Here is a 25,440-nt window from a genome sequence, read left to right as displayed (position 1 = left end):
ATTTCAAGACCTTTGGGTTCCAGATTATTCTTTCTGCTTCCTTAGTTCTTACCCCAAAGTAGGCAAAGTTACTTCAGAAGGAAATCTACATGTTGGTTTGTTTTGTTCTACAACAGACTCTAGATCATTCTCTTAAGAGCCGGAAGCAAAGAGAGAGGTTTCAGATGCCTGGAGTAGAGGCTTCTCCTGAGCAGGGGAGTGTTCCTGCCTCCGGTCTTTTCGTGGTGGTGGGTCTCTGCAGGGCCTGGGCAGAGGCACTCTGCTGGAGGGCTTCGCTGATTGTTAATGGCAGTAGGCATAGTTTATTTTTCAATATAATTATTTTTTAATAATGAAAACTTTTTTTTCTCTTAAGGTGAGCCTGACTCTAGGGTTCTAGCCCATATAGGAGATGATGATATTACAATAAGGATCAACACAGATGGGGCAGAATATAATATAGAGGTAAATCTATGAATTTTTTTAGCATATATCTTTTTTTTTTTTAAAATCTTTATTGTTGGATGTAAAATGTATTACAGATGTTCCACATTTTTCCCCCATTGACCCCCCTCCTCCCCACTCCCGCCCCCCTCCCACCTTTTCCCACACTATTGTCTGTGTCCATTGGTTATGCATATAAGTTCTTCGGTTTATTTCTTCCTACCCCCACCCAACCCCTTTCCCTTGAGGTTTGTCAATCTAGCAATGAATTTGTACTTCTTCATCCCTTCACCTTTTTCACCCATTCCCCCAACCCCCCTCCCAACTGGCAACCACCAAAATGTTCTCTGTATCTATGAGAATGTTTCTGTTCTACCTGTTCATTTTGTTTGTAGATTCCATTATTGATAGATATGTATTCCTTGCCATTTTGTTTGTTCATACATTTTATCTTTTTCTTCAAAAAGACCCTTCATCATTTCATGTAATAATGGTTTGGTAGTGATGAACTCCTTTAACTTTTTCTTGTCTGGGAAAGTTTTTATATGTCCATCGATTCTAAATGACAGCTTTGCAGGATAGAGTAATTTTGGTTGTAGGTTCTTGGTTTTCATCACTCTGAATATTTCTTGCCACTCCCTTCTGGCCTGCAAAGTTTCTTTTGAGAAATCAGCTGACAGTCTAATGGGAACTCCCTTGTAGGTAACTAGCTGCCTTTCTCTTGCTGCTTTTAAGATTCTCTCTTTGTCTTGAACCTTTTGCATTTTTATGATGATGTGTCTTGGTGTGGGCCTCTTGGGGTTCATCTTGTTTGGGACTCTCTGTGCTTCCTGGACTTGTATGTCTGTTTCCTTCACCAAGTTAGGAAAGTTTTCTGCCATTATTGTTTCAAACAGGTTTTCGATTTCTTGTTCTCGCTCTTCTCCTTCGGGCACCCCCAAGATGCGAATGTTGGCACGCTTGAAGTTGTCCTCATTTTTTTGGATTCTTTTTTCTTTTTGCTGTTCTGATTGGGCATTTTTTGCTTCCTTATATTCCAAATCGATGGTTTGCTCCTTGGATTTACGTACCCTATTATTGAAGCTGTGTAAATTATTCTTTATTTCAGTTAATGTCTCCTTCAATTCTAACTGTGTATCCATGATTTCTGACTGGTCCTTTTTTATGCTCTTGAGGCCCTCCCTAAGTTCACTGAGGTTCTCACTAAGTTCATTGAGCATCCTTATAAGCAGTATTTTGAACTCAATATCTGTTAGGTTGCTTATCTCCATTTCGCTTAGTTCTTTTATTGGGGTTTTGTTCTGTTCTGTTATTTGGGACCTGTTTCTTTGTCTCCTCATTTTGGCTGCCTCCCTGTGTTTGTTTCTGTGTATTTCTTAATGAGAGGTATGGGGCTCGCTGAGACCAGATGCTGCTCATTTGAAAGAATTTAGGAAAAACCTGAAACAGGATCCAAGACTGGCCAATCCTATGGTTAAGCAAGTGGCAACAGCTTGGGTGGGCCTGAAAGTTGGGCGGGGCCTCAGGGAATCACCAGGGCGGGGCTACCAATGTTAGCAGGTTGTTGAAGTCCCAGATATGGGGGCTGTCTGCCGGGAAGGGCTCACCAAAGGAACAAAGGCCTCTGACAGCACGTCTGTCCCCGAGAAAGCCCCCTCTCCAGCCCTCGCTCCAGTGCCAAACAGCTCAGTTCTTCCCTGTGTGTCTCTGGTGCCCCTGGAGCTGCCTCCCCTCCAAGCTCAGAGGGAGAGAGTCTGATAAGTCCATGCGCGGGCCCTTTAAGGAGCTGCCTGGGGCTCCAGCCGCCTCAGCCTCCCTGAGCCTCAGTTCCCGCTGGTTTTCCAGCCAGAAGTGATGGGGATTCTCTTCCTGGCACTGGAACCCTGAACAGGGCGCCTGGTGTGGGACGGGGACCCCACTGTCCCCAGGGAGGACCTTCCCAGCCGAGATGTCCCCCTGATTTTTATCCGCCACACGTGGGTGTGGGACTAGCCCGTCCCCTCCGCCCTCCCACCAGTCTGCATGCGGCTGCTGCTTTAATTCTGTAGTTGTAGTACTTCCGTTCAGCTTGATTTCAGGCGGTTTTGAATGATGGGTGTTCTGTAGTTTAGTTGTCACTTTGATGTGGTTGTGGGAGGACGCGATACCGCGTTTACCTACCCGCCATCTTGACTGGACCTTAGCATATATCTTTACTTTCAAATTTCTGTTTTTCTTAAATTTATTGGAGTAACATTGATTAATAACATAAATTTTAGGAATACAACGTCTGTTTACTCAGTTGTATGCTCACCACCTGAAGTCAAATCTCCTTCTGTCACCATGTACTTTGCCCTCCTCATCCCCCTTTGTCCCCTTCCTCTCTAGTACCACCTTTCTGTTGTCTGTCTGAGTTTGTCTTTTGTTTGCTCGCTTGTTTCTTTTTGTTTTATATCTCCCACATGAGTGAAATCATATGGTTCTTGTCATTTTCTGTCTGAATTATTTCACTTATATAGCTCTGATTCTTAAAAAGTTGTTTCTCAGCCCTGGCTGCTTTGGCTCAGCGGTAGAGTTGTCAGCCTGCGGACCAGTGAGTCGCAGGTTTGATTCCGGTGAAGGGCATGTACCTTGGTTGTGGTTTGTCCCTGGCCCTCACTGGGGTCATGTAGAAGGCAGCCAATTGATCTGTCCCTCTCACGTCAATGTTTCTCTCTGTCTCCCTTTTTCTCCCTGCTACTCTATCTGAAGATAAATTGAAAAGTATCCTTGGGTGAGGATTAAAAAAAAAAAAGTTGTTTCTCAATTGTTTTAAGAAGACAATGGTCTGTGATTATAGTTCTCTTCTTGTATTTAAAGTTTTCTGACCAGGAAAGTAGGCAATTTTTTTTTTTTTTTTTTTAAAGTAAAAAAAGGTAATAATTTTTACAAGTAGCCAAGAAGCTATCATAAGATGCACCCTGTATTTCTAATACCATAATTGAATAAAAGTCACATTGGAGTGGATAAGAAGAGAAAACTTTCTTTCCCTTCTGATTCATTTTTTTGTCCTTATTTAAACCTCATAGGGAGAGGGACTAGGGGGCCGGAATAGATAAACCAAAGAACTGATAGGCATATATGCATATCCAGTGGACAGACAACAGTGTGGTGGGGAGGGAGGGGGGCTGTCAGTGGGCGGAAAAAGGAGAGACATCTGTAAAACTTTCAACAATAAAGATAAATAAAAATTATAATCCTACTGTAAATGTACACATTCTCAAGGGTGGAGGTGAAATCTTATTTGTCTATTTCTCCTTTCTCTCCTAGATGCTCTTGAAATGCTCAGTAAAGGGTAATAGTTTATAGTCTGAGAGGTTAAAAGAGGAAACCGTAGGAAACTTGGGCCCTGGCTGCTCTTCCATTGAAGTACTGTCAGTGGAAACCAAGACTACTGGTCACATTTGTGAGGACACTTAGCCATGTGTCAGGTATTAGTCTGGAAAACAAAACATTTGTCACAGATTTGTGGGTGGAAGCGATTCTGTGTTTCTAGGAAAATGAGAATACTCTGGGTAGTGGTGATATCACTAAAATAGAACACCTGGAGGAAAACTGTAATTAAGATTGGTTAAAAAGAAAGTTTGAAGTATATTTCAGTCAAAAAATCTCATGTCTTCCTCAAAATCTCTTTCATATAGATATTTGGTTTTCCAATTTAGGGTCCAGTCAAGGTTCTTGCCTCTTATTTAGTTATTTATCGGATGATTTTTTTTTCCCAGTAACTTATTAGTAATGGTGATAACAGGATTTGATTTTATTTTATTTATTTTTTTGTGAATCCTCACCCAAAGATATTTTCCCATTGATTTTTAGATAGAGTGGGAGGGAGGGAGGGAGAGTGAGGGGGAGGAGAGACAGAGAGAAATGTAAGAGAGACACATCAATTGGTTGCCACCCACACAACCTTGACTGGGGTCAGGGATCAAACCTGGAACCCAGGTACATGCCCTTGACTGGGAATCGAACCTGTGACCCTTGGGTCTTTGGGCCAATGCTCTAACCGCTGAGCTAAATGAGCCAGAGCTATTTTTTATGTTTCTGTTGATTTTTTTTTTTTTTGAGAGAGGAAAGGAGAGGGGGAGAGAGAGATAAACCTGTGCCCTGACCAAGAATTGAACTGGTAACCTCTTGGTGTATGGGACTGTGCTCAGTCCACTGAGTCACACAAGCTGGGCATAGGAATTGCTTTTAGTAGTAGTGATAGTAACTGCCTTTATTTTGAAATCTTAATATATAACTAAATTTGTTATTTTACATTATTTTCAAGATAGGTATTTTCACTACTTTACCAAATGTAAAAGTTATGCTCATAAGTTACTTATCTAAAACATGTGGTAAGGTATAGTTGAGGTTTGAACCTAGGTATCTGTGATTTCAAAGCCTGCTGTCTTTTTCTCTGCTAGGTGGACTATATTACAAAACTGCTAATATGAATTTAGAAATGTTTGTACCAAAAGATAAAAATTTTCTCTTTTTCTGTTTGTAGGCCAGGTGAAGGTTTCTATAGTGAAGAGCTGGCTAGTTGACTTTGAGGTCTCTGTTAGTCCTGAGGTTCTATCACCATTGTTTCTTTTTTTAAAATTTATCTTTATTGTTGAAAGTATTATAGATGTCCCCACTCCCCCCTCCAGAGATCCCCCTCCTCCCCACACCTGCCTCACTCTGCTATCCCCACAGTATTATCTGTATCCATTGGTTATGCAAATAAGTTCTTTGGTTTCTCTCTTCCCCACCTCCTCACTTCCTGCTGAGGTTTTTCAGTCTAATAATCAATTTGTACTTCTTAATCCTTTCACCTTTCCCCCCATTCTCCATCCCCCCCCTTACCTGGCAACCAACAAAAAAGTTCTCTGTATCTGAGTCTGTTTCTGTTCTGCTTGTTCATTTTGTTTGTAGATTAAATTGTTGATAGGTATATATTTATTCCATTATATTGTTTATATTTTTTATCTTCTTCAAGAAGACCCTTCATCATTTCATATAATATTGGTTTGGTGGTGATGAATTCCTTCAACTTTTTCTTGTCTGAGAAACTCTTTATATGTCCATCAATTCTAAAGGATAGCTTTGCAGGATAGAGTAATCTTGGTTGTAGGGCCTGCTTTTCACTTTGAATATTTCTTGGCACTCCCTTCTGGCCTATAATGTTTCTCTTTTGAGAAATCAGCTGACAGTGTTACCGGAGCTCCCTTGTAGGTAATTAACTGCTTTTCTCTTGCTGCTTTTAAGATTCTCTCTTTGTCTTTAACCTTTTGCATTTTAATTATGATGTGTCTTGGTGTTAACTATTGTTTCTTAAATTTGCCTCATGCATGGATTATGAAAGAAGAAAATATATATATATTTAATAGCTTTATTGAGATATAATTCACATAATGTACAATTTACACATTTAAACTATATAATTCAGTGGTTTTTAATATGTTCATAGAGTTGTATAGTTATCATCATGATCAATTTTAGAACACTTTTATTACCCCAAAAAGAAACCTCCTACCCTTTAGCAACCTATCATCCTTGTCCCCCCAACCTCCCTAGCCCTAGGCAACCATTAATCTACTCTCTCTCTAGATTAGCCTGGTTATTTCACATAAGTAGAATCACACAATATATGGTCTTTTGTGATTGGTTTCTTTCACTTAGAATGTTTTCAAGTTTTGTTCATGTTGTAGCATGTGTCAGAATTTCACTTTTTTTTTTTTTTTTAATCCTCACCTGAGGACACTTTTCCATTTTTTGTTCAGATAACAAAAAATGGGAGGGAGAGAGAAAGAGCGAAACATTGGTGTGAAAGGGACACATCAAGTGGTTGCCACCTACACAACCCAACCAGGGCTAGGGACAAACTGCAACTGAGGTATATGCCCTTAGTGGGAACCAAACCCGGGTCTCTCTGGACCGCAGGCCGACACTCTATCCGCTGAGCCAAACCGGCCAGGGCTTACTTTTTTATTACCAAATAATATTCCAATGTATGGATGTACCACATTTTGCTTATTCATTCATCGGTTGGACATTTGAGTTGTTACCACTTTTTGGCTATTATGAATAATGCTGCTGTGAACATTTATGAACAAGTTTTTGTTTGAGCATGTTTTCAATTCTCTTGGCTATAATAAACTAGGAGTGGGATTGCTGGGTCATATGGTAACAGTGGTTTCCATAGTGGCTGTACTTTATATGCTCACCATTTTACATTTGCTGCTTTTTACCGTCCATATTCTATCCTCACCAGCAGTGCGTGGAGGTGTGATTTGTCCACCTCCTTGTCAATACACCTGTTATTGTGTGTATTTTTGATAATAGTCTTCCTAGTGGATATGAAGTGGTGTTTTCTTATGGTTTTAATTTTCATTTTCATGATGGATATGGATGTATATGCGTGTGTGTGTGTGTAAGTGTAAATTTTTTTATCTTTTTATATTTCTCACAAGCTGTTTGGTTCTGATAAAGAGACCAGTGTTCTTACACAGAAGAACTTGGGTTTGAAATAACAAACATTCTTTTGACTTGGGTACCCTTTTCAGTATGTTAGTTCTGATTTACTGTGGCCTTGCAATATTGTAAGTGAAGGTTTAAAAAAGAAAAACTATTTTCCCCAAAACTGGTAAGTTTTAGACATATTGTTACAGTGTTTTGTCTTCTCTCATGAAAATGTGTTTGTTGTTTTCTGTGCATAAAAAGATGTTAAAGAAACTAGAAAGAAAAAACACAAGAACAGAAACCTTGTCTAACTTCCGTTGCTGTATGTTCATCACCTAGAACAGTGCCAGCATGGTCAATGTTAACATGTCTTTTTGAGTCAGTGATGGAAAAGGATATGCATTCTCTCCTGGATCTTCTGAAAGATTTCATAACTCATGCAAAGTAATGCTCTTCTTCATACACTGATAAAATCAAATAGTGAATAATCTATCTATTTATTTACCAGCATAGAAACTCTGTGATAAAAATGGAAATGGTTTATTTTCAATAAAATGACTAGTCAATTTACTTAGCCTGGGAATGAATGTTATCTAAAAACAAGGAAAGGATATAAGAATTTAATGTTTAGGAGTTTTCATCTCAATTTTTTTTTTTTATTTCAGCCACTTTGGAGACTAATTAATGATTCTAAAGACAAAAGAATGTTAGTTTATAAATCTGAAGATATCAAGAATGTTTCGCGTTTGCAGTCTTCAAAAGTGTGTGGTTACATAAAGGCGGAAAATGAATATTTGCTTCCAGAAGGGCTGGTAGATGTAGAGCCCCCTAATGGTAAGCCTTAAAAAGTATATTTCAAATAAGAAACAAGCATTACAGCCATGTTCAATAGGGGTGGTTGTTAATAGATTTAAAAACAAAACAGGCCCTGGCTGGCACTGTTCAGTGATTAGAGCATTGGCCCTCGCGTTGGAGGGTCTCAGGTTCGATCCCAGTCAAGGGCACATACCTGGTTTGCAGGTTTGATCCCTGGCCTTGGTCAGGGTGGGTGCAGGAGGCAAACAATCGATGTGTGTCTCTCACATCAATATTTCTCTCTCTCTCCCTGCTTCTCCCTCCCTCTCTCTTTTTTTTCTCTCTCTTCCCTCCTTCCCAGCCACTATCTCTAAAAAAAAAAAATCAATGAAAAAATATCCTTGGGTGATGATTAACAAACAAAACAACACATGTTTTTCAAGGAGCCATATAGTATTTGGCTTGAAAATAGTTTTGTTCAGAAATTTTTATGTTAATTATTTTGCCTGAAATGAAAACCCTAGAAAACAATGGTAACAATAAAGATTGGGGAAAGGGGACTTGAATAATCTGAGGGAAAATATTTTTTATTTGCAGGTATTTGAAAATGACAAAATAATACTGTTGTAAAACAATCTTTAGATAAGTTTATATGAAACTAGTTGGTACTAAGAGAGGTCTCTAATGTTTAGAAAGAAGCAGCTTATCAGTTTGGGGCAGATCTATGTAGGGTTATTTGAAAACAACCATCTTGGAGAAACAGTCTACTCGTCTCATTTTTGAAAACCTTGGAAATATTTCTGGCATTTTAGTATATAAACAAATTCTTAAACAATTTGGTTATTTAATAAGAAAATCTGTCAACAAACAAATTTTTAATTTTTGCTTACCTTGATTTTTTAAAAATATGTTTTTATTGATTTTTTGGAGAGAGGGAGAGAGATTAAAGCAAGGATGTAAGAGAAACATCAAATGGGTGCCTCCTGCATGTCCCTCACTGGAGAAAGAACCTGGACCTCTTAGTCCATGGGACGATGTTCAATCCACTGAGCCCTACTGGCCAGGCTTACCTTGATTTTTTTAATCCTCACTGAGGATATATTTTTTTTCCATTTATCTTCAGATAAAGTGGGAGGGGGAAAGAGAGAGATAGAAGCATCGATGTGAAAGAGACGCACGGACTAGTTGCCCTCCCACATGACCCCAACCAGGGCTGGAGACGAATCCCAACCAAGGTATGTGCCCTTGACCAGGATCAAATTCGAGACTCATTGATCTGCAGGCCGATGCTCTTAACCACTGAGCCAAACTGGCCAGGGCTTGCCTTGATATTTTTATTATTACTTTGGTTAATTTGTGGTCTTCTAGAATATAGTAACAACTTCATAACCAAGCAATGAATAGGTGATTGCTTTACTTTTAAGTACTTTTTAAAGGTTGCCTCATTTTAAAAATGATAGAGATACTTTATCATGGTTTTGAATTCTACTTTTTTTAAATCACCCGAGGACATTTTTTTTATATCTTCAGATAGAGTGGGAGGGAGAGAGAGAGAAACATCGATGTGAGAGAGACACATTGACTGGTTGCCACCACATGGCCCCAACCGGGGCTGGGGACAAACCATACGTACCCTTAGTGGAACGAACACAGTACTCTCTGGTCTGCAGGCTGACGCTCTAACCGCTGAGCCAAACCGGCCAGGGCTTGAATTCTACATTTTAAAACTTCATATTACTTTTTACTTTTCTGTCTTCCTTCAGTTTTTGTTTTGTTTTGTTTTTTGTTCAAGACACCTGTAAGGAAACTAAGTTCAAGTAATGTGTATTTCAAAATATGCTAGATTTAAAATGTTACTATAAAAAACTCCTTGTTTTGATGAATTTTAATTTAATAGTGCATACAAATTCATATTAGAGCTTGTTCATCGAGTGAAGAGAAGAGCTGACCCTAATCCCTTGAAGAACACATGTAAATTATTGGTCGTAGCAGATCATCGCTTTTACAAGTACATGGGCAGAGGGGAAGAGAGTACAACTACAAATTACTTAGTAAGTATTTGATGCTGAAGGAGGTAATTGGACAAAAACAGTCATTAGGTGGACATATTTCATTTAAGAGAGTACTGCTATAATTTGAAACACAATTTCAGATGCTGTATTATTTTGTAAAATATTTGAGGGTTATCCTCTGAGGTTCTTATATTACTGCAGAGAGATTTTAGTTTCAAATTTTTTAAACCCGTTTTAACTTTGAACTGTTGTTTTCTGCACATTAAAATTTTTATGCATATTAAGTTTAGGAAGAGTTTATTGCGTAGGCCTCTCTTTATACAAGTGAATTATTTGAAAACATTACTGCTATAATGGCAGTGATCTATTGGTGACACGTGTGAATATTGTTCTCGAGTGTGGAAAGTATTTGTATGAACCTGTGTGTTTTATTTTTGCTTATATGCATATTTCAGAGAAGATGATCAGTTTGGTTTGTGTCATAAAATAGCTGATTATTGGACTATAGATGGGACTTTCATGGTCATAACCAACTGTAAGGCTAAGGTGTGAAGGAAAGATTACAAAACTATTGGCACTGAATTTTTAAGCATTTACTAATTGTAATTTGAAAAGTCAGAGGAATCAGATTTCATTCACATTTTTTATTAGTATGACTTAATTTGTCATGATTACTTGGCACTGACCAAAATGTTGTTTAGGAAATAGAGAATGCAGCTATTCATGAACGGAGAGCCTTATGCAGTAAAGACGTCTTTCAGTGATCATTGCCTTGCTTTTCCCATTCTGTCATACCCTCCCTCACCCTTCTCTGTCTTCAGTGTGAAGTGAAAGAATTCATTGTGAAGTTAGTAGGAGCAGTGTGTGAAGTCATTGTAATTCTTCTAAGTAAGGGATCTTGCTTGAAAAAGTTCCTTAATAGTGCTTTGTATTAAAGGGCTCCTCTTAATTTACTTCTTTGTTCATTACACCAGGAATATGAATATGAGAGGTTGAGTCTTAAAATTTGCATTTCCTACTCTTACTATAAGCGGAGAACAGTTTCCTACCTATAATGTGCTTCACAGTTGCCTGAACAAACCTTGTCTGCCCAGTTTTGAACAATGAAAAAGTCTCTTTGAGGAGAAGATGGGTAAACAATGCTTTGTTCTTATGTGGTGTGATCTGTCCCTCTCTACCCACCTTACCCCTTCCCAAGTGAGAATGCAGAATAAAGGAGGATGGTGAAACCTCATTTTTCTGACTCACTCTGCCTGGTCCTCAGTGCTGCATCTGTCCCGTGAGGGCTGTGGAACAGGCTCAGCAGCACCAGGCACTGCTCCTAACCTCTTTTCCAGGGAGGCACTTGAGGAGCTAAAGTGAAGACAGAGTACTTCTTAGAAGAGAATATTTTAGGTACATTGATTGGCTGTTAACTTTCATTTTTGTAGCTGACTGGAATGACAAGTTTTTTTACTTGGTATTTTGGTTCCATGTGCAGTTGATTACTTGGATTATAATAAAGTGTACCATTGTATTACTCTGGTAACAACACTATTTTTGGGGCTAGGAACAACTTTGTTAGCAGTATTAATGATAAAGAATAACATCTTTATGCTAGTTTTGGTAACTGATAGAAACTTTTATAATGGCATTTTCTCTAAACTGACTTTTCCCCCTGCAGGATTTGTTACATTGCAAAGACTGGTAAAGACATACATAATGTCTCTCTCTCTCTCTCTCTCTCTCTCTCTCTCTTATTCACACAGATAGAGCTAATTGACAGAGTTGATGACATCTATCGGAATACTTCATGGGACAATGCAGGTTTTAAAGGTTATGGGATACAGATAGAACAGGTATTTATCAATGGATGTGGCTTACATTACTCAGCTAAGTTATGTGATGTTAATATTTGTCACTCACATTCATACCCCAAAACTTAACTTCAAATATAATCATAAATAAATATTCTCAAGTACCAGTAATTCTTTTCTGATAAATTATACAGTGTTTTTATTATTAATTATTTATAGGTTGTGAAGTTTTCTTAAGCTTCATTTAGGCAGAAAGCCTATTTTACTGCTATGATCTCTCCTTTCTCTAAATTCATGGACTTTTCATCTGTCACCGTTTTCTTAAAAAAATATTTTTTTTATTGATTTTAGAGTGAGAGGAAGGGAGAGGGAGAAAGAGAAACATCAATCGGCTGCCTCCTGCACCCCCTCTACTTGGGATCAAGCCCAAAACCAGGGCATATGCCCTGATGGGCAATCAAACTACCAACCTTTTTTTTTTTTTAAATCTTACCCAAGGACATTTTTCATTTATCTTCAGATAGAAGGGGGGGAGGGGGGGAGGCGGAGGGAGAAACATCAATGTGAGAGAGACACATAGACTGGTTGCCACCCATATGACCCCAACCGGGGCCAGGGACAAACTGCAACTAAGGTACATGCCCTTAGTGGGAACCGAACCCGGGTCTCTCTGGTCCGCAGGCCGATGCTCTAACCACTGAGCAAAACTAGCCAGGGCAAACCGCCAACCTTTTGATGCATAGGACAATGCTTTACCAACTGAACCACACCGGCTGGGGCCCCCTGCCTTGTTTTCTTTGTCTTCAATTACATTTTATGTCTTTAGAATCCTGGCACATAGTGTTGTATCTTTGGTCAGAAAAGTTGCTTAAAACTACTGTATACATTGCAGGGCATTTATACATACAGAACCATTAGGTCTCTTCCCCCCAGTCTCCTGATTTCTTACATATTCCATTAATTGAATATTGTTCAGCCACGATGTGTTAATAGCATCTTAATGTACCATAATAAAAATTGTTCCAAATTTTTAAGACTGGTTAAAAAGACTGTTCTGAAATTGGGTATTGTTTTGGACAGACACTTTGATATGGAAATTATTGTTTATATTTTTTTCCAGGCTCTTTGTACTAAATTAGCCATATTTTTATAGGTTTTATAAATAGAATTTAGGGATTAAAAAAACCCTTGAAATTATACATCATTCTTATAAATGTTAAACTTTTATAGTATTTGCATAAAACTAAGAGAATTATTTTTCCCTTTTCCATTCTTTTACTTGCATTTTTGTTTTTTAAGTTATTATTTGAATAGGTAACATATACAAATGATACAAAAGCCAGTGAAAAGTAAGTTTCCTCAATCTTCCCATTGTCAAACCAATTTCTTTATCCAGAGACATCTGTGTCACTAGTTTCACGTGTATTTTTCCAGAGACATTTATGCATGTATAGCATGTGTGTGTATGTGCATATTTGACACATTGGTGGTATGTTGTACTCTTTGGATTGTGCTTTTTCATTTCATGAATATGTTGATGATTATCCACTGTGGTTCATATCAAGCTGCCTCACTTGTTTAAAATCATTACAACTTGTTTAAATGTTAGGGGACCAGTAAATAAAGTTTTATGGTTTTAGAATTTGGAACCAACTGGAATAAGAGGTATAATACAGGAGGTAAAAATATTAGTTGCTTTAATGATAACAGATGAATTGAAAGATGTGGTTTAGATGTGCAGTCACAGTAGGCTTCCTTTTTCATCCCAGAGTTGACCTTGACCACCCGCCAGCAAAACTGCAAAGCCCACCCCAGTGAGCTTACCACCTGGTGGCAGAGCACACCAGAATGCGCCAGAAACGACCGTGCTGAGCATGGCTTTGTTCCCTGTTTTGTTTTAAGCAGGATTAATTTGTACTACATGTACAAGGAACAGCGCCCTGTTCTTTGTAATCTTTTATTCCTGTGGTATACAGTGATGTACATCTTATTCTGCATCTCTGCATCATAAGTAACTTATGTCTATAGTTGAAATAAATCATTTAGGCTAATGGAACCTAAGTTCTCATTTTTTTTCAACTAAATATGGAGAAAATGAAAATTTGGGAGTACATTTATAAATTTATAAATCATTCATTGACAAGTTTTCCATATCATTTGCTTCTCACTTTGTTTTAAACTGGAGTATTTAGAGATGAAGAATTTTATGGAATTCTAGTTCCAAAACATATTTTTTCTAGAATTGTTGTCTTTTTTGAATATCTAAAACAATGCAGCAATTTAATTTTGGGACTTTTTTTGAAGTGTTCTAAGTATATTATCTCTTTAAGTATAGATTCGCATTCTCAAGTCTCCAAAAGAAGTAAAACCTGGTGAAAGGCACTATAATATGGCAAAAAGTTATCCAAATGAAGACAAGGATGCTTGGGATGTGAAGATGTTGCTTGAGGTAGGTTATGGAGCCCTGGATGTGATGCTGTTAATGCCACTGTGGTTTCTGTGGAGTGAGTCATGTTTGCGTTAACGAAGGGATGTGTTAGAAAAGGTGCTTGAAAACCAGGAGCAGCCCACCTAGCTGATCCAGCAGTCACCTTGTCCCCTGCAGCAGGGCCCACGGCAAGAGGGCAAAAAAGCTGTGCAAACGGAAAGTGCTGGAGAGCAGTGCTTCTATCCCTGATGCCTTTGATGGCCCAGGGGAGTAACGGGACTGTAGAAAATCGGTGGATCCCAGTATGTACATTTTTTGTACTGTTTTGTTGGTTCAGGTCTCTTTGAAACTTTTCAGTGAATCTCTTAGGTCAGTAGTGATCAGACGGTATGGAAAGTATTATAACTTTGAGATCTGGAAGTTCTGTTCAAGAATTTTAAGTTTTTGTGTTTTTATCCTGGTAATCAAAAAGGTAGTTAACCTAAACACTGTGCCATACGGATTCTTGCCTCGACAGGATATGATTTGTCCTGTTTGCCACATGATTTCTGTGTCTGAGTTTGTGTATACTATTGCTTTGTAAAATGACCTTCTCTGAAATCATAGTGTTTATCTTTCAATAGGTTGGTAATGTATTAGTTTCCTCTTGGTGCTCTAACAGATTACCACAAATTTAGCAGCTTAAAACAACCCTTCATTTAATAGTTTTCATGGGTTAGTCTAGGGCACAGCGTGGTTTATCTGGGTTATCTGATGAGAGTCTCACAAGGCTGAAATCCAGTTTTTAAAGCTTGAATGGAATTACAGAATATTATCAAGTCTATCCAGATTGAGGTCCACAGAGTGTCCTGTCTGTACAGTACACCGACTCACCTTTTCCCATCTGACCCCCCAGCTGCCCTGAGAGGTAGGCTGGGATGCACCGTCACTCTTCTAAAGAGCCTCGGTGAGCGTGTCAGTCTGTCGGGACTGCCAAGAATAAAGTCCACAGACTGGGAGCGGACACAACAGGAACTTCCTCATGGTTCTGGAAGATGGACGTCTGGGGTCGAGGTGTCGGCTGGGTTGGTTTCTTCTGAGGTCTGTCTTTTTGGCTTGTAGATAGCCATCTTTCGCCCTTTGTCCTCACATGGTCTTCCTTCTCTGTCTGTCTGTACCCCAATCTTCTAAGGGCACCAGTCAGATTGGATTAGGCCCACCCATATGACCTCATTTTACCTTACTTAACCTCTTTAAAGGCCCCATCTCCAAATACAGTGACATTGTGAGGTACTGATGGGTAAGATTTCAATATATGAATTTTGGAGGCACACATTTTAGCCCACAACAGCAAGGTTAAATGACGTGTTTGTAGTTAGTTATACAACTATTAATGACAACCAGAATCGAGTGGCCAGATGTCCTGACTCCTAGGACAGCTGAACCATTGACCCGTCTGCTTTCTGTAGTGAAGAACAAAAGAGAACTCTTGACTCTACAGATGCCCCTCCAGATCTCTTCTCTCAGGCTCCTCGCAGATTTCCAGAAGCCTCACCCTTTTACCACGGAACTGTCAAATCCCACTTTTAGGAATATATCCTAAGAAGCCTGAAACACCAATCAGAAAAAATATATGCACCCCTATGTTCACAGCAGCACTATTTACAATTGCTAAGATCTGGAAACAGCCCAAGTGCCCATCAATAGGATGAGCAGATAAAAAAGCGGTGGTGCATTTACTCAATGGAATATTATGCAGCTGTAAGAAAGAAAGATCTCTTATCCTTTGAGATGACATGGAGGGACCTGGAGAGTATTATGCGAAATGAAATAAGCCAATCAGAGAAAGACAAATATCACATGATATCATTTATTTGTGGAATATAATGAACAAAATAATCTCATGAACAAAATAGACCCAGAGACATAGAAGTAGGGATCAGACTGACAAACCTCAGAGGAGAGGAGGATGAGCAGGAGAGATAAAACAAAGAACTTAATGCATATATGTATAACCAGTGGATATAGACAACAATACTGTGAAGGGGAGTGGAAACAGGAAGGAGGGTGTCAATGGGGGGAAAAAAGAAACATCTGTAACAAAAATAAATTAAAAAATAAAGGTTTTTATATTATTATTATTATTATTATTATTTTAATCTTTACCCAAGGACATTCTTTCCATTGATTTTCAGACAGAGTGGGAGGGAGTGAGGGGGGGAGAGAGAGAGAAAAACATCCACATGGGAGAGACACATCGATTGGTTGCCTCCCCATGACCCCAAACAGGACCAGGGAGGAATTGCAACCGAGATACACGCCCTTGACTGGGATCGAACCTGAAACTCTTTGGTCAGCGGGCCTATGCTCTAATTGCTGTGCCAAAACCGCCAGGGCTTATTTTATTTTCTTAAATCTCACCCCAGGATATTTTTTTCCATTGATTTTTATTTTTAAGAGATTAAGAGCGAGTGCGGGGTGCGGAGAGACTATTGGTTGCTTCCTGCACAAGCCCTGACCAGGGCTGGGGATCGAACACGCAACACAGGTACGTGCCTTTGGCCAGGAATCGAACCGCTGACCCTTTGGTTTGCAGGCTGATGTTCTAACCATTGAGACACACCAGTCAGGGCTCAAGGTTTTTATTTTAATTTTAATTAATTTAATGTCAATCCTCACCCAAGGATATTTCTCCATTGATTTTTTTTTTAAAAGATAGAGTAGAAGGGGAGAGAAACAGAAAGAGAAATCGATGGATAGAGAAACATTGATTAGTTACCTCTTGCACGGGCCCAACCAGGGCCAGGAATTGAACATGCAACCCAAGTATGTGCCCTTGATTGGGAATCGAAGACACGACCCTTGGGTCCGCTGAGCCAAACTGGCCAGGACTCAAGGTCTTTTTACATTAGAGATTATGGGTTGTTATAGTAGAGGTTTTTTGAAATAATATATGGAGCCCTTTTAAGAAAAATAAACACTCCCAAAGCACCAGTGTTTACTTAAGTGCATTTTAATCTTAACTTTAGTAACATAAAACTAAGTGTAGCCAAGCCAGTGTGGCTCAGTGGCTGAGCATTGACCCATGCACCAAGAGGTCGCCGGTTCGATTCTGTCAGGGCATATGCCCAGGTTGTGGGCTCGATTCCCAGTGGGAAGCATGCAGGAAGCAGCCGATCAATGTTCTCTCTTATTGATGTTTCTCTCTCCATCTTCTTTCCTCTCTCTCTAAAGATCAATAAAGAAAAAAAACCATTAAAAAAAAAACAACAAAGTGTATATGCTTTCCTATAAGTTTATAACTCCTATACATTGTAAAACAAAAGCAAACTTGAAAAAAGAAAAAGAATCTGCAAAACCAGTAGAATCCTTGAAAAATACTTTCGAAGACTCTGCTTTGGTGTGAGGTGCTGAGACCCCTTCGAAGAGGTCTGTATCCAGCAGAGTCTGACAGATTTGAAATGCCCCCAGTGCTGGGCTGCACGCTCTCACATAAACCCTCTTTGTTTCTTAGAACTGCTGTTAAAAGCTCCCAGCTCCTCCCTTTTGTGCTCCTCCCCCTTTCAGATGACAGTATGCTGCTCCTTGCCTGTGCAGGTAGTTGGGGGAGAGCTGTGGGTGAGGAGCATTGCCCTGCTTTATTTGGTGCAGACCTGCAATCATACGGTATTGTTCTGGAATACTTGGTTGAAATAGCACTCGATGCCCTGGCCGGTTTGGCTCAGTGGTTAGAGCGTCGGCCTGTGGTCCGGAGAGACCCGGGTTCGGTTCCCGCTAAGGGCACGTACTTCGGTTGCAGTTTGTCCCCGGCCCTGGTCGGTTGTGCGGGTGGCAGCCACTCGATGTGTCCCTTCACGTCGATGTTTCTCTCTCTCTCTCCCTCCCACTCTATCTGTACAAAAAAATGGAAAAATGTCCTCGGGTGAGGATAAAAAAAAAAAAAAAAAAAAAAAAGAAATAGCACTCGACATAATGCCATTATTAATCTAATTAAGAATACTCTTCTTTTTTAAAGCAATTTAGCTTTGATATAGCTGAAGAAGCATCTAAAGTCTGCCTAGCACATCTTTTCACGTACCAGGATTTTGATATGGGAACTCTTGGATTGGCTTATGTTGGTTCTCCCAGAGCAAATAGTCATGGAGGTGTTTGTCCAAAGGGTAAGTTCCCCATTTGTTGTGTGACTATGTGAGAATACTAGGCTGATTGGCTTGTATTGTAATTCTGACTGAACAAGCAATTTGTCTGTTTCTTTTCTCCTTTAGCTTATTATAGTCCCATTGGAAAGAAAAATATCTATTTGAATAGTGGTTTGACCAGCACAAAAAATTATGGTAAAACCATTCTTACAAAGGTATGTTCCTTTATTTCTTAAAAGGATAGATTTTTGTTTATTATGGTTGTTGTATATTTATGTAGATATCTCTAAAAGAGTAATACATACTGGGTTATTTTCTTTTTCTTTCTGCCTGAAAAAGCACATGTTCTTTGGTGGGAAATATGAAAATAAAAGGTGTAAAGAAGAATATAAAAATTACCAGTCAAACTTTTTTTTTTATCCTCACCCGAAGACATTTTTCATTTTTTGTTCAGATAGAGTGGGATGGAGAGAGAGGACGGGAGAGAGAGAGAGAAACATCGGTGTGAAAGGGACACGTTGAGTGGCTGCCACCCGCACAACCCAACCAGGGCCAGGGACAAACTGCAACTGAGGTACGCGCCCTTATTGGGAACCGAACCCGGTCTCTCTGGACCGCAGGCTGACACTCTAATCGCTGAGCCAAACTGGCCAGGGCTCAAATTTCTTTTAAGACCTATCTGGGTCATTGTTTTTCCCTAAGACAAGCCCCACCCCCCGCAACCTCCTTAGCCCTTCATCCTACCCCTGCTCTGTGGGTGCTTGTTTCCTGGTCCTGCAGTGTGGCTGTTGTCTGAAGACACCTGGACTCATTTCCTGGGCCCATGTTCTTCTTGATTTATACCATCATTTCGGATAAATCCTCCAGGAGCTTCCTAAGAAAGAGGGTACCTCAAGGCAAACTTGAGATTTTGCATATCTGAAAATGTCTTTTCTCTTCAACTTGATCTATCATTTAGCTGGTATATTCCTAGTTCCCTCTGAATTTGAAGGCATTGCTCCATTGTCCTTTAGTGTTTTGTGTTACTACTAAAGAGCCTGAAGTCATTCCAGTTTTTTATGCTTTCTATGTCACATGTGTTTTTCCCTCTGGAAGATTTAGGATCTTGTTTTTGCCCTGATGCATCCATTAGGAATATGTCAGACATATTCCAGAAAGTGCAGTTAACAGAAAATCCAATAAACAGTGACTTAAATAAGGGGTGTATTTGCCTCAGTCAACAAGTTCATGGGTAGTATTCTATGGTACTCCAGCAGCTCATATGCTCTGGGGTCCAGGATCGTCCCCTCTGTGGCTTATTCCTCATGCTTATTGCCTCCTGATCACAAGATGGTTCCCTCCTGTGTGGCAGAAAGGAGAACAGAGAGCATAGTGTGTCTCTTTTTAAAAGCTGATTTGGAAGCCTCACCCACTGGCCTCTGTTTATATTTCAGAGCTGGGTCACATGGCTGCCCAAACCTTTAAGGGAATATGGGAAGGAATACATTGTTACCTGAGCAGAGTTAAGGATTTTTGAAGGATCTGATTAATCAGGACCCTATTTAAGACAACAGGGTGCACTGGCCTAAGTTGGTGATGGTTGGGTATTGGGAAATAATGCTTCTTTGTGTGATCTTTCAGGAAGCTGACCTGGTTACAACTCATGAATTGGGGCACAATTTTGGAGCAGAACATGATCCGGATGGTCTAGCAGAATGTGCCCCAAATGAGGACCAGGGAGGAAAATTTGTGATGTATCCCATAGCTGTGAGTGGAGATCATGAGAACAATAAGGTATGTGTATTTTGGAGCTTCTTGTGGTTGCTTCTTGTGGTTAGGAAAGAAGGCGGCTACTTAATTATAACAAGAGCTCAGAACAGGCCCATCTGAGGGGTGAACTGCAAATTATAAAGTACCTTGAAACTTGGTTGTGTGTTTGGATGAAATGTGGTGCATCTAAGTCAGGTTAAAGCTCTCGTTTGGGCTATTTGTTATCAAGATTAATCATGTAGATTTGAGTTATATGGAAAATTAATAATAGTTTAGGCTTCTGTTAGAGTTCTAGGTTATAGGATCTGGTGACCTCAGGTTTTAAGTTAAAACTTCCTGTCATTTCATTTACAAGTTGTCATTCATTTAAACTCTATAGTACTTTACAATGTGCATGTTTTCATAAACTGTTAAAACAAAAGACATAATTTGCCAGACTCTAAGGCTCCTGTGGGAAGGGCCCTTGTCTTTCTTGTTCATGGCTGTCTCCAGGTGGGGTCGTGTCACATGGTAAATGTGTATGGAGTACATACATGAACGATTTACTGGTGAGTTTCTGACAGAGTACATGAGTTTGGGATATTGTTAACAATTTCAGAGACTTTAAGAGTGGCTGTGACTGTCTCTTCAAGTCTGAACCAAGAGTGTCCATAGATGTTGGGTCCTTTCATTGTACTTAGAACTAAACAGCAACATGAAATGTGAGGAAAACATACTGCTTTTGTTGCTGAGTTAGGGCTGGAGGAGGGGCTAAGAGAGTCAGTCTCTAATCAGGAAAGGTGCTAAAGTACCTGTCCTGACTTCTCTTTGGAGCCAGGCCCCTTGGGTATTTTTATTATAACAATTAATTGATTGGAAGATCCTTTTTTTTAATCCTCACCCAAGGACATTTTTGCATTTATCTTCAGGTAGAGCGGGAGGGAGAGAAGGAGGAAGAAAGAGAGAGAAACATCGACATGAGAGAGACACACCAAGTGGTTGCCCCCCACACGACCCCAGCTAGGTCTGGGGACAAACTGCAACTGAAGTACATGCCCCTAGCGGGAACCGAACCTGGGACTCTCTGGTCCATAGGCCAACACTCTTAACTGCTGAGCCAAACCGGCCAGGGTGAAAGAGCCTTTTTAAAAGTCCAGTTAGCCTTGGCCGGTTTGGCTCAGCAGTTGGAGTGTCGGCCTGCAGTCCAGAGAGACTTGGGTTCTGTTCCCGCTAAGGGCACGTACCTCAGTTGCAGTTTGTCCCTGGCCCTGGTTGGGTTGTGCGGGTGGCAGCCACTCGATGTGTCCCTTTCACATCAATGTTTCTCTCTCTCTCTCCATCCCACTCTATCTGAACAAAAAATGGAAAAATGTCCTCGGGTGAGGATAAAAAAATAAATAAAATAAAATAACAGTCCAGTTAGCTGTTTAGGGTGATAGTTCTTGGATAGCTTTCTGAAAGTATTTCTTTTGGTGTGATTCAGTGGTCACATGGTAAAAGTCACCTTTGCAGGGTCCTGTGCTCTCCACTCTGTGGCTCCATGGCTCCTGTCTGCGTGTGGTGAAAGCGAAGCCACTTTAGCGATTTACAGAGAACTGTGGAGACCCCGCCTCAAATAACTGTACTGAGTTCCCCCATGTCTCTACCCCTTTCCTTCATAATGTCAGATGGTCTGGAAAGTGGGCTCTTTTAAAGCTCCTGGTTAAACTTCCCAAATTTATTTATTTATTTATTTTTATCCTCACCCGAGGACATTTTTCCATTTTTTTGTACAGATAGAGTGGGAGGGAGAGAGAGGGAAACATCGATGTGAAGGGACACATCGAGTGGCTGCCACCCGCACGACCAACCAGGGCCGGGGACAAACTGCAACCGAGGTACATGCCCTTAGCGGGAACCGAACCCAGGTCTCTCCGGACCGCAGGCGGACGCTCTAACCGCTGAGCCAAACCGGCCAGGGCAAACTTCCCAAATTTAGAAGGATCCATGTACGTGGTTCTGGGGAAGTTAGGGTAGAGGCTCCTTGTGAGACACTGGTCACCTTAGAAAACTCAGAGAAACTGTTCAAATCTTGGGGACCCATGAAAATGTTTAGGTAACAGTTTGGAATTTAATCTTTTAATAGTCTATATGTAATACTGTGTCTCTTAGTAAGCTCAACTATCTAAAGACTTTAAACGTGGATTATTCATATAAATAGGGAGAGAGGAGGAGGTAAACCAGAAACAGACCCTGTTTGCATGCCTATTGTGTCCAGGAAGCCCAGGGTCTTTGTCTCATTCTCTCATCGGGTGGTCCCATGCCTGGGGATCGGGCGGCTTATGGTCTGGTAGAACTCACAACTCGCCACATACGCTGGACTGCTTGTATTCTTGATGGACTGGCTGGGATGTTTGGGCTCAGCATGAGTATTAGCTTGCTTTCCTGTGAAGAATTTTAGGCTCTTATCCAAATTCACACCAGCTTTTTAGCATTTTGCAGAGGGAGGTAACTCAGTTGCATATAAAGGCATTTAGAGGTGACAGTGATGGAACCAGACGTACCTTCAGGAGGCTCTGATTGTGATTTTTACATTCAGAGTTTAGAGAAGTGCAAACACATGGGAATGAATTTTTATGTTATTTTGAGTCCTTTGTGGCCTTTTTTCTCCTAAGATGTTTTCAAACTGCAGTAAACAGTCCATTTATAAGACCATTGAAAGTAAGGCCCAGGAGTGTTTCCAAGAACGCAGCAACAAAGTGTGTGGGAACTCCAGGGTGGATGAAGGAGAAGAGTGTGACCCTGGCATCATGTACCTGAACAATGACACCTGTTGCAATAACAACTGCACTTTTAAAAAGGGTGTCCAGTGCAGGTGAGATACCAGCCACAGAGGTCTGGGGGCTGGGACGGTGGGGTGTCCAGGTCACAATGGATTGAAGATGCTGGGGCTTTGGAACTGATTAGAGGGCGTGTGTGTGTGTGTGTGGCACGTGTGCATATGTGTGTGCGTGCACATGTGTTTACCCCTTTGCAACAAGAAAAAGGCTTTCTGGAAAGTAGTTTGCCACTGTGTACTGGAGCCTCATCTTGCACTCTGCTGTGTACTGGAGCCCTCATCTCGCACTCTGCTGTTAGCACCGGCACCTCTCTGGTCTGCGGGCCGACACTCCAACTGCTGAGCCAAACTGGCCAGAGCAGAAAGCTTTAGTTTATAGTGAATAACGATTTAATTGCCTACAATGCATATTAACATTGTAAATACTCATAGAGAATAGGGCTTGGGCTGCCTAGTTTCTTGATCATTAATTACCTTGTAGGCCTGAGTCTTTTTAAAAACTTTTTTTATTGATTTTTTTTAGAGAGAGAAGGGGGAGAGAGATAGAAACATAGATGTGAGAGAGAAACATCGATTGGCTGCCCCCTGCATATGTCTCACTAGGGATCAAGCCTGAAACCCGAGCACGTGCCCTGACCAGGAATTGAACTGGGACCTCGCAGTCCCTGGTACGATGCTCAACTCACTGACCCACACTGGCTGGTGGCCTGTGTCTTTGAAAAAAAAAAATTAAGTATATGAAGCTAATGAAAGCCAAGAACGCCAAGATGTTTTAAAGATAAGTGACTTTGGACCAGCCTGTACCTACTCTCTGTACTGCTGCCTGATTCCACATTAGAATGAGCAGACAGTGTATGCAGGTGGCACCAGCACCTGGAAAGTCAGGTTACACCCAAGTGGGTGACCCAGCCAGGAGACCTTCCCCTGCGATTGATTTTCAGGGGCCTGTAACATGACTGTACAGTGTTTGCTGTCTTTTGACGTGAACTGTCTCTGCTCTTCGACAGTGATAGGAACAGTCCTTGCTGTAAAAACTGTCAGTTCGAGACTGCCCAGAAGAAGTGCCAAGAGGCTATTAATGCTACTTGCAAAGGCGTGTCTTACTGCACAGGTACGTCTTCCTGTTGAGTTTCTTAGACTACTTCGCTCAGCTGGGCATGTGTGTGTTTGGAAAACAAGATTGTTTCATTCACATGAGAACAACTCTTTTTTGCCTCATGCGGAGTTGAATTGATTGTACTCCTTAGTTTGTGGCATACTTTTCACTGGTCTGTGCAGACCCATTATTGTTTCTTTTCATTATTTGTTTCCCTTTCAGTCACTTCATTTCCCTCACTTCATTCTCCTTCCTCTGAGGCATCCCTTCTAATGTGTTTAATACTTGTCTGGATACGTGTATGTCCTTGAAACAGAATGTGCTATTTTGTGTCTGTGTTTTTAACATGCCAAAATGATATTCTACCTTAGATCTTTTCAAACTCAATACCCTGATTTTACAAATCATCTCTGTTGTGCTGTATGTTATCTGTGTCTGTATTGAGTTCTTGTTTTGGGCACCTGCCGATGGTTAGTCATGTGATTATTTTGCTCATCATTCACCGAGCATTAGCTGCTTGGATTACCTTCATCTTCTTGATACCATGGACGAGAGTGCAGGACATCCCCTCGGTCTGCTCCCGGGGGTGAGAGTTTCCTGGGTGGGCGTGGAGCAGGGGGACAGCGTAGTCATACAGGGTGGCACTGAGTTGGTCTGCAGAGCAGTGGACCAGACTGGTGGGTCTGTGCCACCGAGAGTGTGTGTGGGTTCCTCTGTCTGACGTCCTTGCCAACATCGTCTTCTTTTTGCCAATCTGATGCCTTTAAAGTGATTTCTCATCTTTATTTACATTTTTCTTAAACATCTCTTTGTATTAGCTATTCATATTTCTTCTTTTATGAATAGATAGTCTCTTTATGAATAGTTCGGTCTCTTTAAAAATTGAGTTTCATGTTCTTTTGCTATTACCGATTTGGAGGAGTTCTTGTATAATCGTTTGGTTTAAACTTTGCATATACCTTCCTTTTTCTTGTCCTTCTGGGGACAGAAATCTTTAATTTTAATGTAACCAAAACTCATTTTGTTGTATTTTTTTTTGAGTTGTGGATGGTTACAGAGATATTTTCCACAGTTGCTTCTGTTAGCTTCACAATTTTACCTTTTACATTAGAACTTGAATCTGTCTGGAGATAATCTTTAAACTGTCCATAATGTATAGATTATCCATATGTTCTGTAATCCTGTCAGTTCTTAAAAGTTTCAAGGCTATATTACTAGGACATACTGGATACACTCGCTGCAGCTTGCTACCTGGGTTGTCATTCTTGTTTGTCTGGCATGTCCATCCCATTCTCATAGTTCTATGACTTTCTCTGTCCTTTGGTTGCATTTTTAATTGATTTATAGAGATATGAACATAATCTAGCATTCCAAGCATTCATCCATTTAAAATGTACAGGTCAACATATTTCTATTTTGTTTGTTTGTTTTCTCACCAGAGGATAGTTTACATTGATTTCTAGGTAGAGTGGAAGGGAGGGAGGGAAGGAGGGGAAGAGAGAGAGAAACATCAATGTGAGACATCAGTTGGTTGCCTCCCGCACGACCCCAACTGGGGCCAGGAATCGAACCTGCGACCCAGGTACATGCCCGTGACAGGGAATTGAACCGAGACCCTTCAGTCTAAGGGCTGACACTCAAACTGCTGAGCCACACTGGCCAGGCCGACATCTTTCAGTCTATTCATATCTGTGCAGCCACCACCACAGTCAGTTCTAGATCATTCCATCACTGCAGAAAGACCCCGTACCCTTTAGCCTCACTCCAGATCTCCTCACCCAC

General features: G+C 40.5%; 1 protein-coding gene across 5 annotated transcripts in view; it reads left to right on the top strand.

Annotated features, from left to right (window-relative positions):
- The window catches only part of ADAM17 (ADAM metallopeptidase domain 17), a 51,112-nt gene that overhangs the window by 16,549 nt on the left and 9,123 nt on the right, over positions 1-25,440 (top strand). The window contains exons 4-13 of one of the 5 annotated variants that reach the window (XM_036262249.1): positions 356-444; positions 7,533-7,701; positions 9,580-9,713; positions 11,423-11,512; positions 13,806-13,919; positions 17,893-18,037; positions 18,143-18,231; positions 19,637-19,789; positions 22,399-22,598; positions 23,570-23,673. In XM_036262249.1, the coding sequence (XP_036118142.1) occupies positions 356-444; positions 7,533-7,701; positions 9,580-9,713; positions 11,423-11,512; positions 13,806-13,919; positions 17,893-18,037; positions 18,143-18,231; positions 19,637-19,789; positions 22,399-22,598; positions 23,570-23,673 (1,287 nt within the window). Of the gene's footprint in view, positions 1-355; positions 445-7,532; positions 7,702-9,559; positions 9,714-11,422; positions 11,513-13,800; positions 13,920-17,892; positions 18,038-18,142; positions 18,232-19,636; positions 19,790-22,398; positions 22,599-23,569; positions 23,674-25,440 lie in introns of those variants that run through there. The other 4 variants (XM_036262250.1, XM_036262252.1, XM_036262251.1 and 1 more) reach the window with 4 other exon arrangements.

This window comes from Molossus molossus, unplaced genomic scaffold (assembly GCF_014108415.1).
Source record: "Molossus molossus isolate mMolMol1 unplaced genomic scaffold, mMolMol1.p scaffold_m16_p_15, whole genome shotgun sequence".
NCBI classification, from domain to species: Eukaryota; Metazoa; Chordata; class Mammalia; order Chiroptera; family Molossidae; genus Molossus; species Molossus molossus.
This window is presented reverse-complemented; position numbering and strand designations above follow the sequence as displayed.